The sequence below is a fragment of the Mchenga conophoros genome, linkage group LG22 (assembly GCF_057382185.1).
Source record: "Mchenga conophoros isolate Kocher_MC1m ecotype Shallow Benthic linkage group LG22, M_conophoros_male_GT1.1, whole genome shotgun sequence".
NCBI classification, from domain to species: Eukaryota; Metazoa; Chordata; class Actinopteri; order Cichliformes; family Cichlidae; genus Mchenga; species Mchenga conophoros.
In genome coordinates, this window is record NC_140546.1 from 1,174,136 (window position 1) to 1,193,090 (window position 18,955).

Genomic DNA, 18,955 nt, shown 5'->3' on the forward strand with positions numbered 1-18,955 from the left:
AAGGCAATAATTTAATAACAACAATAAACAGCTGCATTGACACATGTTAATCTGTTTTTAAACTACAGCAGCCCAGTTCTACAGCAGTGTAATTTTTGACCACTGGATGGCAGTAGAGGCTTCTGTATGTTAGTCAATCCACAGTAGAGTGTCAGCAGTACCCCGCCTAAACAAAATCCACTCAGAGACAGAACTGGGCTGTGTCCCAATTAAGAGACCGCACGCTTGAAGTACGCATTTTGAGTGCGATTACGTCACCGCCACACGACGACGGCTGTCCCAATTCGAAGTGTACTCCAAATGCGCCGACGATTTCCCCAAATATCAAGCGTGGTCCGGTGCACACTTGGTCCCATATATCCCACAATTCATAGTGCGGCGGTGGGTGTGGATAATTTTGCTCCAAAAGACGGCAGAAGGGAGCGGCCGAAGAGTGAACTGTCAAAAGTAAGTACTGAATACGATGTCACTTGAAGAACATTAAACAATTGCTGTTGGCCACATGTCAGCAGAGTTATGTGACGTTAGTGATGTTTGCACTTTCAGCGTTAACTTGGTTTTAAAGCCTTTAAATATACGCCGTTCAATAGTCGACCTTAATCTGACAGAGAATCTGATGATTTCATGGATAATTAAAGTCAGTCATATATCCACAAACACAACAAGCTGAAAGTCAGTGATGCTGCTCGGTTTCCTGAACATCACGGCACAAGCAGGATCCACTGCACTGTTAATGTGAGCTGTGTTATATTGCTGCCTCTGTTCGGTGGTGTCGAGCCAAACGGACTTTAACGTGTGTTTGAACGAGCTGACGGTTCACTCGTTAAGCTGAAAGAAAGATGCTTTAATCACAGCAGTCACACATGTGTCCACTGCACCATCTGGAACTCTTCTTGTTTACACTCGTAATAACACAAACACTAAATCCTGCTTCTCTGTGCTGTTGTGTAGCAGTGTGTACACCTGAGACTGTCACCTGTCTGTCTGTCCTGCACTCTCTCTCTGTTTCTTTCTCTCTGATTGTGGAATAAAAGTATGAACATGTGTTTATAAGTTACACTTGTGTTTGAATCCTGCAGCTTATCACACATTTGATTTCCATGTGTGACGACTGCAAGTGTCCAGAGTGAGGACAGACTGAGGGACCCACTGCTGCACATCATCTGTGAGGCTTTGCAGCCCTGATGATCCACCAGGACAAACTCAGCAGTGTGTGAGGAAGAGGAGGAGGAAGAGCCAGCAGCAGCTGACAGATGGAGAGAATAGACAGACTGTTCCCTGTTTGTGAAGGACTGCTAGGAAAGTTTAACATAACTGTCTGTGCTGAATCAGTCTTATTAGGTAATGTTCAAATAATGTGATCATCCCAGTGTTTCCAGTGTGGGAGAAAGTACTCAGAGTACTCAGGGCCTTCAAGTTACACACTATGAAAGGCAGCAACAAGTTTAATGTTCAGAAACCTAAAGTATGTATCAGCAGCAGAATGGAGCTAAAATAAATGTTGGTTTCAGTTCTATGAAGCTTTGAGTATTTTGGATCAGTAGCTGCTGTGTTTGTTGCATCATATTGCTGTGATTGTTTATATGCTTTATATATTCTGAGCTAAGTTGATCTATAGTGTTACATCATATTCTATAAGGATGTTATGTGTTTGTAGACTTTCTGCCCAGTTTGACCCATTTAGCAGACGTCAGCCTGTTTAAGGCTCTGATATCTATTCTGTGTGACTTACAGCAGTTATGACATGGTCTGATTTTCTCACCCAATAAAGGAATATTTACTATATCAGTCGACTCTTCATTCTATCAGACACAGTTATCACAGCTCATAAGTTTTCTTTTTACACATATATGTAAGCATTGAGCCAAATTTAGCAATGCCAACATATTAAACAAACAATATTTGTCTTTTCTATATAATACACCTATATATGCACTGTCAAAGATACTTGTCTGTGAGTGAAGATTTAAGGTGACAGGAAATATAAATAACTGCAACTTGAATCTTTGACCCAGAGTTCAAGCTGTAATATATATATATATATATATATATATATATATATATATTACAGGATCAAAGGGTTTGTTTCTCTCGCCCAAACCAATGATCAATGTTTAAAATTCGCTATTAAATATTTAAATCATATCAGATATAATTTATATAATCTGTCCCATCCGCCTCCCCTCACCCTTAATCGATAGATCAAAGGGCAGATGGCCCTTTCCTTACTCCTGATTCTTTTAGTGCGATCAGCTCGTCGCTGTGCTACAAACTCTTTGTCAGCTTTTTGCCGTGTGTCGTTTTGGCCGACAGCTCCTGCCGTACAGCCAAACTCTTGGTGTCGGCCATTAGAAAACTCCACCTTAAACTTTGAGAGAGGGAACGTAAAAATTAAACAAACTCCTGTGTTGTGATTCTCCTGCATGTAAAGTAAACGCCGCCGCCTCCATGCTCATGTGTTAACAGGCCGACGAGTGACGGCGGCTCTCCTGAAAGCTGCTCGTGTCTTTCTGTCACTGTCAACATCTGTTCCTCCTTCTCTCCACTAACTCTGCTAACTGTGCGTTAACCAGGATCACCTGAGCTGTCAGAGACCTCGCTAACAGCAGAACAGAGTGATCCCAAGTTATTTAACACCAGCACTCAGCAGCAGGGGGCAGTCTACCTTGGCTTGTGGTACGCGGTTAGCCCCTCCCCTCTCCTCACCCAGAGGCATGCCGATGCCGTATCCTTTGGTGTCCAGCAGTCCTCCGATCTGCGTGAGGTTGCAGTTGAGGCTGCGGTAGTACTCGTTCATGGTGCTCTCCATCAGAAAGGCGTACTTGGAGTTGAGCACGCGGGCGATGCCCTCTTCTGTGCTCTTCACGAACACGCTGGGCTGCTTGGAGTACATGTAGTTCCACATCCGCTGGTACGTCTGGTACCGCGAGTTCTGCAGGAAGAGAAGGTGAAAGGACAGTTGTAGTGTCTGAACGTGTTCTATGGTCTGTGTTTGTACCTCACGATGTGCGCTTACAGCATAAGCCTACTGTTTTTATTTGATTTGGTTGTTTCTGTGGTAAATGCACTTATATCCTGTGTCTCACTAAGAGCAGTCTGGCTCGAGTCCACTGGTTCCTGCTGAGGACAAATCTTTAAAAACACCTTAAAATATATATTTCACTTCTTTAAAAGGATCGATAGTTGCCTCAAACAGCTGGTGTTTGGTGCTCTGCTGAGAGCTTACCATCAGTTCAGTGAAACATCTGCACTTCTTCTAATGGCCACTCGAGGCAGCCTCCGACAGTGGGTCCATGCCCATAAACACCCACGTCAATGTTTCTGAGTGCACGGGAGAAATAAACCAACACTTACTGAAAGAATACAAGACTGAAAGTTTGCATGGTTAGGGGCGTGGCCTCTGTGACTGACAGGTGGCGTAGCCGTGTGCTGAACTGGACTTTGGGAGCATTTTTAATTATGAATAATCTGGTCGTGTTATTACTGGTTACATCATCCCAGGATCAAACACAGGATCTGTGTCTCTACACTTACGGGTCGTTACTTCCAGTATTTAATCTTTTTGTGATTCTGAAAATTCTCATATGTGAATGGAAACTGCTGCTGGTCGGTCTGCAAATGGATTTACTGACATTCAAATAACAGCTGACATCGAGGCCTTTGCATACAGGGCAGTACTCATCCATTATTTTGCTCATCTTTAATAATTTACTATTATATATAATAGAGAACGCCCAACGTACAAGCTTGGAGGCTCTATAAGTGTGCAGATCTCATGAATTCATATTTTATTGAGAACAAAACACAGAGAATAAAAAAATGAAGCATGTCAATAAAAATCTGAGCTCATTTTGAATGTGATGCCATCAACAAGTTGGACAGGTCCATGTTTCCATGCGCATCATTAACATCAGTGTGTAAACTGGGGCTGTTTCTCCATCGTGGCCACACGTGGCTTCTTCTCTGGGTGATGCAGCTTTAACCTGCAGGCAGACGCTGGTTTCTGGGAGCGTTCCTGAGCCGTGCACTGATCCTTTAATGCAGCGCTGCTGAAGCTCGCAGTTATCGGCCTCGTCCCTGCGTGCTGATGACCTCATGTAGCTGATGACATGTTCACAGTGAGGAACATGATTCTGTTTGTACATGCAGTTTCTGACTTTTCCAACCTTTTGTTGCTGCCATCAAATCCAACATGAGCTCATGTTTTGTCACGACGCGTTCTTCACAGTTGCAGAACGAAACGTAAATTTCCATCATGTTTTTAAAGCAGAGGTGGACACAGTCGGCATAGACAGGTTTAGATTATAGTGAAACCTCTATTCTGTGAGCACTCAGGACGTCACAGCACCTCAGGCCGCTTTACAGCATCCTCCATTTGTGATTTTCTTCACCTTCAACCAGCTGCTGCTTCTAACCCCTGCAGCCTCCTGTTGGGCGTCTCACTAACGTCTGTGGGAGTTTGGAGCGCGTGCTGTCCTACAGACTTGCCTGAACAATCAGCCTGCATCAGCAGAAAGCTGCGGTTTTAAAAGCTGCCTGACTGAGAAACACTGAAGACTTGTTATCAATGCTGCCGTTGCTGTTTGGACAAACTAATGTCAAATCTGGATTTTCCTGCAGGTGTAAAAAATGATTCTTGCCATTTATCTCCATTAAAATCTGTTCACCGATGCTGCACCCCAGGCTGGACTGCAGCGCACTGTCATGCAGTGAGATTAACAGGAAGTAGAATCCCTGAGACCGCCTCTGTGTGCCTGAGATGACCGTATGGGATGGCTGGATTAAAAAATAATCTCACCATGAAGAAGGTCATGGTGGAGCCTCCGTGGATGGTGCCGTACTGGATGTTGGTCTGGTCCGCCAGATCGTCCGGAGACTCGATGGGCGCCTCCATCCTCTGGACCGTGAGAAATGCTGCCAGGTTGGCCGTGTAGGACGAGATGATGATGAGGGTGAAAGCCCACCTGAGGGAGGAGAGACGAAGACCTTTATGTTTTTACCCTGCAGCACAGCCCCACTCTTCCCCCTCGCCTATCTTCATTAAGAGCTGAGAGAGGAAAACGCAGCAGAGAGACAGATGGAGGGCACTGCAGGAAACGTCAGGAGTTTTAGGTAAAAATCATCAACCTAAACATGAACTCGAGCTGCAGCAGAGACGAGCAGGACGCCTCTGCTGCAGAGGAAATGAGGCGGAAGTGATGAGCAAGGGAATTAGGGAGGGGGGAGAGAATTAAAGAGGAGGCAGAGAGGAAGGATGAAGCAGAGCAGAAACTAAATGAAAAGCAGCCCAGCAAATACAGGAAAACAGACTCGGGCTCTGGTGATTGGCTCGAGGCCGTGATTACTTCTAATGTGCTGTGTTTGCACAGAGCGCTGCGGGAAGTGGAAGACACACTCTGTGGTGTCAGCGGAGACGAGACCCACGACTGCGACGGATCTCGTTTCCATTTACAAAAAAAGAAAACACACAAAGAAATGTTTCTTAAAAGATGAGCCGAGTTTCAGGGGAAACGCCAGAGCTACGCCGCCAACTCTGTGTTGGTCACCACACATCAGCAAGGCAGCTCCCCGAGCACGCTGGGTAAAAGGACCATGGCTTTATAAAGGTTTGAGGTTATATGAACTGAGTCAGAAAAGAGTTCAGCCCAGCGAGGAGCTGCATGTGCGCTTCAGCGTTTGCAGCAGAACGCCGTGATGGGTGCACAGCAGGAGCTGCAGGAAATGACCCCGCGTCCTGAGGAATCTGAGATCTTTAGACGCTGCGAGAGGGAAACTACAAACGTGATCGCGTTTAAGCTAACCTCCCTCTGACGGCCTCTTTGCTTCCACTCTGCCTGAATATGCAGCGTGAACAGCGCAGCGAGCCACTCGTGAGTCTTTCTAAGGCTAAGTGCCAGACGAGGCTGAGAGCTGTGAGAGGAAAGATGCTGATGGCCTCTCCAGTCCCTCCAGTATCACTCCACCATCTGTCTGACTGCAGCTACTGGGACTGAGGGAGAGTCAGGGGTGGGGAAGTACTGACATACTTTGATTTGGTCAAAGTACAGATGCAGCAGTGCAGAAATACTCGGTTCTACACAGAAAAAAAACTCACAACACAAAATGTTTCTGGCAAAGTAACGACACACATTTTGATTTTGTAGTCAGACGGTTACAGGTTGGCTCACCTGCTTTATTCTGACAAGCTGCACCTCCATCAGCACCACCTGCACCTCACTGTACATATGACTGCTACACTTACAGCTAAAACATATGATCTCACAAGATGGAACAATCATTTCATTATCCTGATAACGAGACCACGTGAATATAGAAACGTTTCTCTGCACAGAAAATAAAAGAACCAAACCTGCAGCTAAACCACAGCGAAGAATCCTCCACCCAACCTCCACCCTACACCAACACTCACTCTTATCTAATGTGAGCTTAGAGCACTTACTTACAAACCAATCAGGAAGGTTAGTTTCAACTTACAAAATCAATGCATTTGAAAAATTATATTTTCTATATTTTTGGTTTATTTAAAGTTTAAATAAACAGAAAGGCTGAAACGATTAAACAGCAGTGAAAGGAGGGCGAGTCAGAGGGGGCGGGGGGTGAGGGCGAGTCAGAGGGGGCGGGGGGTGAGGGCGAGTCAGAGAGAGAGAGAGGGGGTGAGGGCGAGTCAGAGGGGGCGGGGGGTGAGGGCGAGTCAGAGAGAGAGAGGGGGGGTGAGGGCGAGTCAGAGGGGGCGGGGTGAGGGCGAGTCAGAGGGGGCGAGGTGAGGGCGAGTCAGAGGGGGCGGGGTGTGAGGGCGAGTCAGAGGGGGCGGGGTGTGAGGGCGAGTCAGAGAGAGAGAGAGGGGGTGAGGGCGAGTCAGAGGGGGCGGGGTGTGAGGGCGAGTCAGAGAGAGAGAGGGGGTGAGGGCGAGTCAGGGGGGGCAGGGGGTGAGGGCGAGTCAGAGGGGCGGGGTGTGAGGGCGAGTCAGAGGGGGCGGGGTGTGAGGGCGAGTCAGAGAGAGAGAGAGGGGGTGAGGGCGAGTCAGAGGGGGCGGGGTGTGAGGGCGAGTCAGAGAGAGAGAGGGGGTGAGGGCGAGTCAGGGGGGGCAGGGGGTGAGGGCGAGTCAGAGGGGGCGAGGTGAGGGCGAGTCAGAGGGGGCGGGGGGTGAGGGCGAGTCAGAGGGGGCGGGGTGAGGGCGAGTCAGAGAGAGAGAGAGGGGGTGAGGGCGAGTCAGAGGGGGCGGGGTGAGGGCGAGTCAGAGAGAGAGAGGGGGGGTGAGGGCGAGTCAGAGGGGGCGGGGTGAGGGCGAGTCAGAGAGAGAGAGAGGGGGTGAGGGCGAGTCAGAGGGGGCGGGGTGAGGGCGAGTCAGAGAGAGAGAGAGGGGGTGAGGGCGAGTCAGAGGGGGCGGGTGGTGAGGGCGAGTCAGAGGGGGCGGGGGGTGAGGGCGAGTCAGAGAGAGAGAGGGGGGGTGAGGGCGAGTCAGAGGGGGCGGGGGGTGAGGGCGAGTCAGAGAGAGAGAGGGGGGGTGAGGGCGAGTCGGGGGGGCTCCAGAGTTCTGGTAACGAACTCATCATTTGATCTAAACCTGCAGGACACCGGCCCTCGAGGCCTGGAGTTGCCCACCCCTGAATGCAGCGCTCACCTCACTGTGTCTCTGTGGCATCCATCCACCCCGACCTCCTCCCCACACCCACCCTGGTTTGCAGCAGCACACAGGGGGTGGAGTTTCATATGAACATGTTTGGGGGCACTTCCTGAATCGACCACTGCTGTACCGATAACACAGCGTGACCAGAGCAGGCGAAACGTGCTGCAGCCTGATGGGCTGCGGTGGTGATTTCTCTGAGCGTGACACCGCGTGACGCCGTCTTCCGCTCAGGAACGGTCGTCCTCGCTGTCCTCCATTATTTATAAACGACCTTGTAATGTAAATGACCTCGTGTTTCACATGAAGTTCGTCTGTCTGAAGATGTTCGTGCACATTTGGAAAGCGTGACTGAAACATAAGCTGGTACCAACCAGACTCCGCTGACGCAGCGTGTGGACAGCGCCCGCGGCATGATCTCGGAGCCCTGCTGCATGAAGCCGCCCACTGGGAACCACAGGCTGTTCCCCAGCGTGTACTGGTTCTCCAGGATGTCCCGCCGCTCCCGCAAACACGGATGAGGGTTGTACCATTCGTAGGGACTGAGCCTGGGGAGAGAGGACGAAACATTAAAACCCAGAGTAGCTTTAGCCTCAGACACGCGGCTAACATTTCACGGTCAGCTGCCTGCACTTATGGAGCTCTTAAACCTACGCAGCGGGGCGGCTCTGCTCTGTCAAAGCGATGCGGTGAGAAAACAAAAGAAAAAAGGCGAGAGAGACGAACGTCACGCTCGACACCTGAAAGGAAACGACGTGGTGACTGTGTTTAGACGCTCAGCTGGAGCGCACGACTGTTGCGTGGAGTCATTTTAGCATTAGCCTTCCATTAATGTTACATCATATTTTTACTCTATGTCGATCTTCAACAGAAACGGGACACCCTCCGGTTACGCCGGGTTGGTCACTGCCACGCTTCCTGCTGCGTGACGCGGCTTTGACTCACCTCTCACCTGCACAAGGTGAGGCGAAGACTGTAAATCAGCCCAGGCAGAAATAATGACAGCGGACACTTCATTAGGTACACCTGGCCTGTCCTCATTAGACCCCCTTTTTCCTTGATTTTGGTCCATGTTGACATGACATCATCATGACATCATCACACATTTCTCCAGAGCTGCTCTGCTGGACTGAGATCAGAAACCAGAGATGATCTGAGGTCATCGTCACCGTGTCTACCTGCATGAACGCCCTGAGCGCTGCCACGTGATTGGCTGATTGAACATGTGTGTTACGGAGCAGATGAAGAGGCGTGCCCCTCCTACTCTCTGCTCACATATTACAGTTAAACACAGATTAAAGCTGTTCTCTTCATGCTTTTACTCTGAAGTGCAGCTCGTTATGATGTCATCACTAAGCAGCTGATGACATCATCAAATCACGACTTTATGATAAAATGACTTTTTGTGTGCTGTGGCTGAATGCTTGGTTTGTCTCTGTCAGCTCAAGCAGAGCTGAGCGTCTGAAGCTGTGACTGTAAATAAAGTTTCGATACAAAGTCCTGGATGGCGTGCAGAGCGCGTCAGCGATTTATGGCCCACCTTAGAAAACTGTTCCTGAAACGCAGACACATGCTGCAGGTAAAATTAGGACGCTGACGCACAGACAGGTGTCTTACCTGGCTGCGAGGAAGAGGACGCAGCTGACGGCGAGGTAAGCCAAAAGCATGAAGAGCCAGACAGCCGGAGAGAACGGGTCCAGGAAGGAGAAGTAGCCCGGCTTACGACCCTGAAACACACACACAGATCACATGACCACGGCATTCCTGACCGGGAACGTCGGGTCTCCGCCTGCTCTCGTGCTTCATCTACAGTCTGTAAAGGGTAGGATACAGCTTCCTGCCGTGGACGGCGATTTGTGATAATGACCGTCTGCCAATCACAGCACACTCTGAAACACCTTCACACTGACAGCTGTGCATTTTGGAAAATGACGCTCCTGGAACAAAAAGCGCTCGTTCACTTTGAACCTGCAATTCCAACAACACAACAAAAACAACAGAACACAAAATTACACTGACGAGCTTTTCAAGCGCTAACGAGCGTCAGCCAGCGCTCCCTGATGGGACGCCTCCCATTGACCCGCTTCATCACGTGGCCTGCTGTCTGCGATGCCTCCATCACCCCCCATCTGCTGGAAAAAGGATTTGGCAGTGAGGGGAGCAGGAACTCCCAGATTGGACTCAATTAAAGCAGATGACTGGAGCTGGCAATCTATTCAGGCTCTGATTTCTGTCCATTCTGGCTCATTTCAGAAACAGCTCATGAGGCTGGCAGAGCTGAAACGATCGTGTGATGTGGCTCAGACCCAATCAAACATCCCGGGCACAAGAGCAGGTGACAGCGGCTGCATCCAGCATTCCCGACTTCACTGGCGACTGAAAGAAAATGTTCCTACGGGAGCTGTGTTTGCAATACAGCGTAGCTCTGGTTGGTTGGACAGTAAGAAGAATCCCGTCTTGCTTATTCAGCACAAGGTCGAGGGGGGTGGAGCCTAACCCAACACACAAGGGGGCGAGGGGCAGAGAACACCTGGACAGGTCTAACACAGGCAGGCAGCTAATTAGGCTAACCCCACTGTGGGAGCAAGCCCGAGTACCCGGGCGGATTCAAACCCACGACTTTTCTAAAAATAACCCGCGACAGGTGAAACCCATGAACTTTATTTTTTACAGTCATTATGGATGTTTTAAGGCTGTAAAACCCGTCACGGCATGCTTTACACACTCAGACACGCATGAACGTTTTCACTTTTCTCTCGTTTAAACTCTCAAAGTTCAAACCTTTGTAGAAAAATAAGTCCAGAATTATAGGATGAAACCAAACATTGTTGCGTTTCTTTGGGAGGAAACTTACACACATACAGTGCAGCACTGCTAGGGTCTAAGATTGATGTAAATTTGACAAGCTGAACGCACTCTGCACTGTACAGGAGACACGGCATGAGATTGATTGACAATGGTCTACAGCCAATCAGGACGCAGAACACAATGTGCTGTAAAAAAAGAAAAAAGAAAAATTGCACAAAAAAAAATCTGCGAACCAGCGAAGCCGTTATAATGAGGGAGCACTTTCATCGACAAGAAGACCCATGGTGGAAATAAGGTTGGAACGTGTACACGTGCAAACATGCAGGTGTGCCCTCGTGACGGCGACTTACAGTCTCACGTGTTACCTGGCCGTTACGATGTCTACCATCCACCTACACCAGGGGTCGGCAACCTTTTTGATGATGAGTGCTGTCTAAAATTTCCTCAGAAGTCAATGTGCCGTATGTTTGCATTAGCAATAAATAATATAACAGTTACACACTTATATGTGTTCACAGATGTTGGCAGCTGTCAGCGAATAGTAATCAGCTATTTTGAAACAAAAAAAGACTTTTTATCCATAACAGCAAATGAAGTGTACAACAGAAAATACAAATGCTGTTTATGGTCTCCTCACAACAATGTAAACAGACGCTACTGTGACAGTGATGTACAGTCTTGTTGGTATATGTATGATTTCTATACATTTTACGTCAGATAAAAACTTTGGTTGTAAGATTTAGAAAATTATTTAATAAAAGCTAGATATTTTAAATGAGAATAAGAAAGAAAAGTATTTCTTTGTGCCCCCCTCCCCCTGTTAATGCCCTACCTGCCCCCTGGCAACACTTTGCTAGACCCGCCCCTGCACAGTTACCAGCTGTCAGCTGCTTAGAAAAGGATCCTGGTGTTATTTGTCTCTCAGAAACAGTTCATAACTTCAACTCATTCATGTCACCTAAAAGGTAAACCTGTTTCTCCATCACAGCTCTGATGATCCAGTAAGGACATCTCCTGGTTTCATCTTCATGTTTCCCTCTCACCACATATCCAAAGCGACATCATGACCAGCAGCTTTACAGCTGTGGCTCCAGCAAACATCAGCTGATACTAGAAATTAATATTAAATACATTCTAACAACAGCTGATCAAGCTTAAACGTGCTGCTGTTGTTTACCATGACATCCGCTGGTTTCCTGTTTCTGGCGCAAAGTGAGCGCGTGCCCAGGGTTGCCGACCCCTGACCTACACAGTAGTGATGGGGTTTCGGCTCTTCAGGTTGTTTTGTTGCTTTAATTTATTTATTATTAACAATAATATAAAATTATGCACAAAAGGAATTACTAATGTAAAAGAAAAAGTGGTTTTATTTATATATGTTTATATAAAAATATACACGGTGGCCCCTAGAGACAAAACACGTTTCTAGCGTTAACTGAACTTCAAAACAGCTACTGAAGATATGCGTAGCCTAATTTAGAGTTTAGAAATGTGTTAGACAGGATGTAGAATTATTGTAGAGACTCTGACACTGCCCTGGATGTAATAAAGGCCTGAGTGTGTCATAAACTTAGGAGTAGATTTCTAGGAGACCCTCCCCCAGTTTGAACTGTGAAAGTGAGACAAAGAGAGGTTAATGTTGAGTGGAAATTCCTCAGGGCATGCCTGGGTGGGAGTCTCAAAGTTTGTAACTGAATAACTTCGGTTTGGAAGGGAGATGGACTTTTATGACCCTCAGGAAGGCGCGTACATAGAGATATACGCACATATAGGGCTGCTCAATTAATCGAATTTTAATCACGATTACAATCTGGGCTTTCAACGATCATTAAAAATGACTGAGCCGATTATTAGCCCCTCCCTCATTTATCCGCGACACCTTAAAGGCCGGTCCGTGAAAATATTGCCGGGCATAAACCGTCCGTGGCGCAAAAAAGGTTGGAGACCGCTGATTAAGAGGACCCGAGAGAAGCTCGGAAAGCTAAGCAGAAGTTATTTGGAGAGGAGAGTGACTGCCGCTGGTTGAAAAGAGAGGTAAAAAAACTTCAGTGGTGTTGCACACTATTTTATATTATTTTTTAAAGTCATTGTTAACCCTTTAAAGCCGTCAGAGCAGCACGCTCCGTGTTGTGTAACTATTTTTAAATCCCTGTAGAACCTGAACCGTGTAAGCTAGCGCAATAATTTGTTTTGCATATGAATCAGGAGGAGTTGTACTTACATCTGATGCCATCAGCTTGTCCTCGGTCACAGTTTCCTTCCACATAAAGCTTTGAAAAAACTGCATAAAAAGCGCTTGCAGGAACAAAAACATAATATTTCAGAAACACGCTTTGCCGATCCGATCAGCTGTTCCTAACACTTCCCACAGTGAAACAGACGTCGTCGCATGTCCGCCATTTCCTGGCCGAAACCGGAAGTGACGTCATTTTCGCGGAAATTGTAGTTTTTTACTTGTAGGCCTTAAAAGCCTGTACTGGTCATGTTTGACTTTTCTGAATAGTTGCTGGGATGCTTAGAACTCGAATTGCACAGCTGGAAATAGTTTATTTTGATGCTGTTTTCTTTGCAAATTTGCATCATAGGATTGTTTTTTCGTTTTTCCTGCAGTATATAAAAATTGGTGTATCTCCAAAATAAAACTATGAAGACACTCAAAATAAATTTCCTGTTGTTGTAAACAATTTTTTGCAACTTTTTTTTGTATTTAAAGTTTTGAGGGATAAACCTCTTAAATTTCTCCAAGTAGAAATACATGTAAAAAACAAAAAACAAAAACGATTTTCAATTTTTTTGTAGTTTATTGCACTTTTTTGCAATTAATGTAGTTACTATGGACTTAATGCATACATATTATTAAAATATGGGCTATAACAGTTGTATAGCAACTTGAAATGCTCCCACAAACGGCACTACAACATGTAAAAAAAATAATATAAGCTCTGGCGGACTTGGTTCTATGGTAGGTCTTAAAGGGTTAAATAAATATCGTCAAATAATCGCGATCTCAATTTCAGTGAAAATAATCGTGATTATCATTTTTGCCATAATCGAGCAGCCCTACGCACATAGTGCTTTAACTGTTACGCACACACGCCCATTCACTCACGTGCACTCACATAGACACACGGGTACGCGCACACACAGGCATTCACGTGCTCGTGCACATAGGCACAGACACAGAGTTTGCAGCACACCGTGGGGGTTGTATGATACAGTCGCTCCTACAAAACTGTGTTTCACAGACAAAGGAGTGAAGATTTTGCAGAGGGGCACCGGCCTGGCAAGTCTTCCCTTCTAGAAGATGCATGCTTAAATGAGATGAATAAAGGTTTTGTGAAATGACTACTGAGTCCGGTGCATCTCTGGAAGCCTGAGGAATAAAAAGAACCGGGGTGAAACTGATTTCCCGACACTACCTAGATCACTTAAATTACACAATTGAAAGCATGTGTGTATTGTTTGTGTATTTATACACAAATGGTAAATGGCCTGTATTTATGCAGCCACGAGGTAACAAAAGCTCAACACTGCCCCCTAGCATCCTGGAGCACTTCTGTTGTGTTTTGGAGTTTGTACGTGCTTTGTCTCTAGGGTACCGTAAATATACTTTTATTTATTCACTCCACATAAAATGTAATAAATCATATGATACAAAAATCAACTATTTACATTTCAACTTTTAACTATTTAAATTTTCAGCTTTTCCCTTTTAAACAAATTTAAAGTGAAACAACACAAAACACTGCAAACCACAACACAATTAAATATAAATTAAACTATGAAAACAAACAGAAGATGCATATTCTCTGTCATATGGACCTGCATGAATAAACTTTCTGAATCCTTTATCATCTGCAACCAAGTTGTGGATGATTACTATACCTTTCTAATGTGACGTTGTTGTCCCTGGCTCTCTCTCTCTCCCTCCCGCTCTGTTCCTGTGCTACTGAGTGTAACTACCGCCCCTCCCCCTCTGCCCAGCATAAAGCACAAGGCTCACGTCGTTCACGTCAAAGATCCGACTCTAAGAGCCGTTTCGTTCGCGACCGACACATCACTACTACACAGTCACAGCGCTAGCTAGCATTAGCAAATCTGCCCGCTGTTGGCTCTGAAAATCGAGATGCTTCAAAAGTGAGTCAAGCTTATGCAGGAACACACGAAGCCATGGTGCAATTCACCACATGCACAAATAAAAGAAATCTAACCTCTGACCCTGAATAAATGTGTGCGATAGGAACTTTTAGGAACTTTAGCCTGTGCTAAACCTGGCTGAGACCCATGGAGGCAGATGTGTCAGCACGAGGAGGACATGAGACCATCCAGACTGAGGAGATACAAGTTTAACTTGAAGCTTGTTATCGTGTTGTATTTACACTTGTCTTGTTTTACAGGCGTCTGTATTTAGAGCCGTGTGCCGCTAGCAGCTCTAATATTAACGACGCCGCTTCCTCTCCTCGCAATCAGCCGGCGTCTGCTCAGCGATGGCGTCACACGATCGCAGTGAAACGCTGTGCCTCAGATTCAGAGAGCAGGGCAGTGATGATATATCGAGCACTAATGAATTGGGAGCAGCAGCAGACATAAATTTGTAGTGTTCAGCGCTGGGGGGGGAGAGCAGGGGTACCACGATGGCTCTTCTTCTCTAATGTGTGTGCACAAGTCAACAGCTTGAGCAATTAAACAGATTACCATCTTCAAGTGTGCTCGCGAGCTATTTACACACACGCAGCTATGAGTGTGTGTGTTTACAAAGCACATAAAGCTGTTGACGCCTGCAGACACGATTGGATTGTGTATTCAGTTGCTTCGGGACTTCTGAGATTTAATTCCTGTTGGCTTGTGTGAGTTTGCACACCGACATGTGCGCACACAGACGTACTCACATCGTGCACTGATGTTGTAGACAGTCGGCTAAACATCGCCTGTTACGCTGTTGAAGAAATCGGTGTAAACTCAAACGCCACCACAAGGGAACAGTGAAGGGAACAAATGAGCCCAAACAAAGCAAACAAGGATACAAAATCCAGCATAAAAATGTGAAGCACAACAAACATCAAAGCCCCCAATCAAAGCTAACATCAATGAACTCGAATAGGAAACAAAGAGAGGAAGACGCAGCTGCAAGATTCAAATCTCAGCAGCAGGCCCGGGATCGCCTTCTCTGCTCTGTGACGACTAAAATATGTTCGCCCTGCTCAAGTTCAATCAAACAGCACCAACATAAATAATTTAAATAATTTCCCCCAGGGATCAATAAAGTATTCTGATTCTGATTCTGATTCATGACAAGGCGGCGTTTCAGGGAACGCCCCCTCAGCTCAATAAACCAGCCCGTGTGTGCAGCGGTGCTGATAGCTGATCTATCAGCACCGCTGCACTCGATAACAGACGCCTGGTGTTAGCGGGATACATTCACGGCGTCTCGGTTCACATTCTCCACTCCACACTGGAGCGGGAGGGCGGAGCTCCCCTCCGGATCGAGGCGATGGATCTGCCCGTCAGCCCGGCGCTGTGACAGCGTAAATCACGCCTGCAGGCCGTGAGCACAAATGTGCTCTCGCTCAACTTAATCCTTAAATAAACACTTAAGAAGCGCGAGCTCGGCCTCTCCGTGCACACATTAAACAGCTGACTGATCGTAGAGTCGATACACCGAAGCTCTCACAGCGGACCGGGTCAAACATGGAGGACAGAATGCTAATGAGCCGCAGTACAGTGTCTGAGGGCAGGAGCTCCATCAGGAGAGACGAGGACGATTTCATGATAATGACGAATAAATGTTTGACAGTTCTCACACTGGAGCTGCTCACGCAGGCCTGACTGCTGCCGCTGCGCCTCCGAGCCACGCATGCTTTGCGGATCAGCGTGCTTCATGTGCACTGGTGCATGCCACAAAGCTGATGTCATGCACAGGAAAACAGGCCGCTAAACGCATGGCTGACTGAAACACACCTGAACACGCTCGGACGCTTCGTTGCAGAGCTGAGACAAACATGGTGTCCATAGTTCAACAGCAGCACATCATCACGTGTCCGAAACACTTCTGTGTACTGAGCGTGGACGCCGTGACCAATCAACACTTGGCTGCGTCTCGCTGCTGCATTGGTCATGTGATTTGGACGCGTGGGCTTCAGAGGGTTAACCTGCGCTTTTAGACTTTCTTAGTCCTCCTGCCTTCATATTTCACACAGGACTGAAATACATCGAACTAACAACGACTCTAAAACAGGAAACGTGCCCCTCGCTCCGCCTCCTCCTACACAATCCTCAGAGAACTCAATAATAATTAATAACAACAGTGTAATCGTCCCTGAAAGCGTCCTAACCCCTGAGACTGAGGTTCACCCAAAAATCTACAACCTGAGCAGGTTTCTGTCAGACTCACAGGAAGTGAAGGTGCTGCTTTAGATTCCAGTCAGGGACGCAGAGCCACCGATCCTCCCTCAGAGGCTGGAAAACTCATATTTTTCAAGCAGCAGCAGGCGTCACCTTCTCCCCCAAACTGAATCACAGGAGGAGAAGAAACATGCCCTCCATCTGTGTCCCCGGCTCGGCTTTTATCTGCTCCCCCAGCTCTTCCTCTTCCTGCGCGATCTCTCGGGTCGCAGGAATATTTGCGGTCGCTCGGTCCCAAACTCACAGTTTGACTGAGTGGCCCGAGCCATCGCCGCCGCCAGCAGCAGAGCCTCACTGCCATGTCTGAATCCATCCAATCATCAGGCGGACGGAGCCGGGGCGAGACAGGAAGTGTCAACAGGTGCAAACGCTCGGCTGTTCAATTTGTAAAAGTTTGTGCGAGTCCACAGACGGCGCCTGGAAATAAACGGACCTTTAACATCGTCTAAAAAGCGCTTCTTTGGACGAAAGCAAACCGCCCGCGGCGCTTTGACGGCGCCTCCATTAATATTCACCTGATGGATCTGAGCACGCACGCGTCCCTGAAGGGTCAGCTGTCATTTCATCTGAACCTTCAGGGCCTGCACACGTTAAACTGGAGCTATGACCTCATTTACATCCTGGCGTCGCCGATGTGATGATGTTCTAGCACGTGTGCACCAGCTCGCTGCGTTTCCACCTGCTGCAGGTACAGGAGGCGTAACCAATCCAAGCTCTCGGTTCAAGCTCGGCGGTGAGGCAGGTGATCTCACAGCGTGCCAAGCAATGAGCACAGTTTCAACAATGGGCCTCTCTCCATGCTGTGTGAGCCGCAGACGCCGGGAACATGACACTAACACCTGCATCCGGACAGACGCTGCATCGCACATGGGTTTGTTCTGTCTCAGACAGCCATCACAGCCGTGCCCAGAATGAGACACGCTTGTGCTGGTGTTAAACATTTGCACCTGTGCCTCTTCAGTTTCAGTTATTAGGACCTCCAGTAGCTCCGGCCATGTAGCTGCTGGTAAAAAGAAGGCTTCATGCGCTCTGAGCAAACCCGACTGTTCATACTGAACCTGATATTTTAATATCAAAGATCCCACGAGAATCCTCCACAAACACATCGAGTTTCTCTGCGACTCACAGCGAGGTCGAGACTCCATCAGGAGAAGCACATGGCGACAGCGGAGAGAAAGAAGTTAAACTTTAACAGGAAGACTGAGTCTTCCTCTGTTCTCCGCACAGAGGTGGGGTTTCTCTGCTCTGCGGTACGACGCTGAGCGGCTTCCTCAGTCTGGGTCTGTGCAGCTAACTCAGCTAGCTCTGCTGGAACGTCTTATTAAACCTGTTGTCTGCTTATTTGAAGCCTGCGGTGCTGACAGCTCCACTGTGCTGTGCTGCGATGCATTTTTTATGAGCCTTACAGGTGCTGTGGGTGTTTTATTATTTCATATGCTGCACGGAGGCGGAGAGCACAGGGTCCAGTGCCTGCTACGCAGAGAGAGCTGCAGTTCAAGTGAGGTTAGCGACTGAAGGTGCGACTTAGACCGCTGTTCCAGGGAAGCACGGGGAAAGGTTTCATCTCATTGGTCAGCAGGTTGCTGATTGACCCGTCGGACTAGTGTTTTGACAAAACGTCCTACTTTTATAGGTAGCGCGGATGTCTATCAACCCGGGACGAGCTGCCAGGTCAGCGAGGCTGAGCGCGCTCTGAGGCGCCCGAGCAAGGATTCGTTAAAAAAATGAATCCTTATTGAAACTGTAAACATTTTCTTTTGACCGACTTGATTCTGAAATTAAAATGAAACAAATAAATACAATTGATCAGCAACATTAACGACTCAAAAACCCAAACTCAGCTCTTCTCATATCTATGAAACACTTTAACCTACAAAGTCACAGTGAAGCCAGCGTCGGCACATTTCCTCGTCTTTGCTTTGAGGCAGTGTTGCCAACTCCTCAGTAAGGAAAATCGCTATTGGCTGTCCTAAATGTCGCTAGAAGTCGCTAAATGACGTCATCGCCTAATTTGCATAATTGGTCATGCTAATCTAATTGTAACCTATGTTGTTGGAGAGAGAAATAACATCGTGGAAGAGACATAAAGGGAGTAAAAACGTCCTAAATGCATTTAGTTTA

The 18,955-nt window shown here is 47.4% G+C and overlaps 1 protein-coding gene across 2 annotated transcripts in view; it reads right to left on the bottom strand.

Moving 5' to 3' along the window:
- Positions 1 to 18,955, bottom strand: part of LOC146548458 (glutamate receptor ionotropic, kainate 5-like) — a 216,750-nt gene that overhangs the window by 7,437 nt on the left and 190,358 nt on the right. For both annotated transcript variants that reach the window (XM_085261542.1, XM_085261541.1), the window contains exons 15-18: positions 9,242 to 9,351; positions 7,999 to 8,172; positions 4,799 to 4,964; positions 2,707 to 2,932 (exon numbers count right to left, since the gene is read on the bottom strand). In XM_085261542.1, the coding sequence (XP_085117668.1) occupies positions 2,707 to 2,932; positions 4,799 to 4,964; positions 7,999 to 8,172; positions 9,242 to 9,351 (676 nt within the window). The remainder of the gene's footprint in view (positions 1 to 2,706; positions 2,933 to 4,798; positions 4,965 to 7,998; positions 8,173 to 9,241; positions 9,352 to 18,955) is intronic.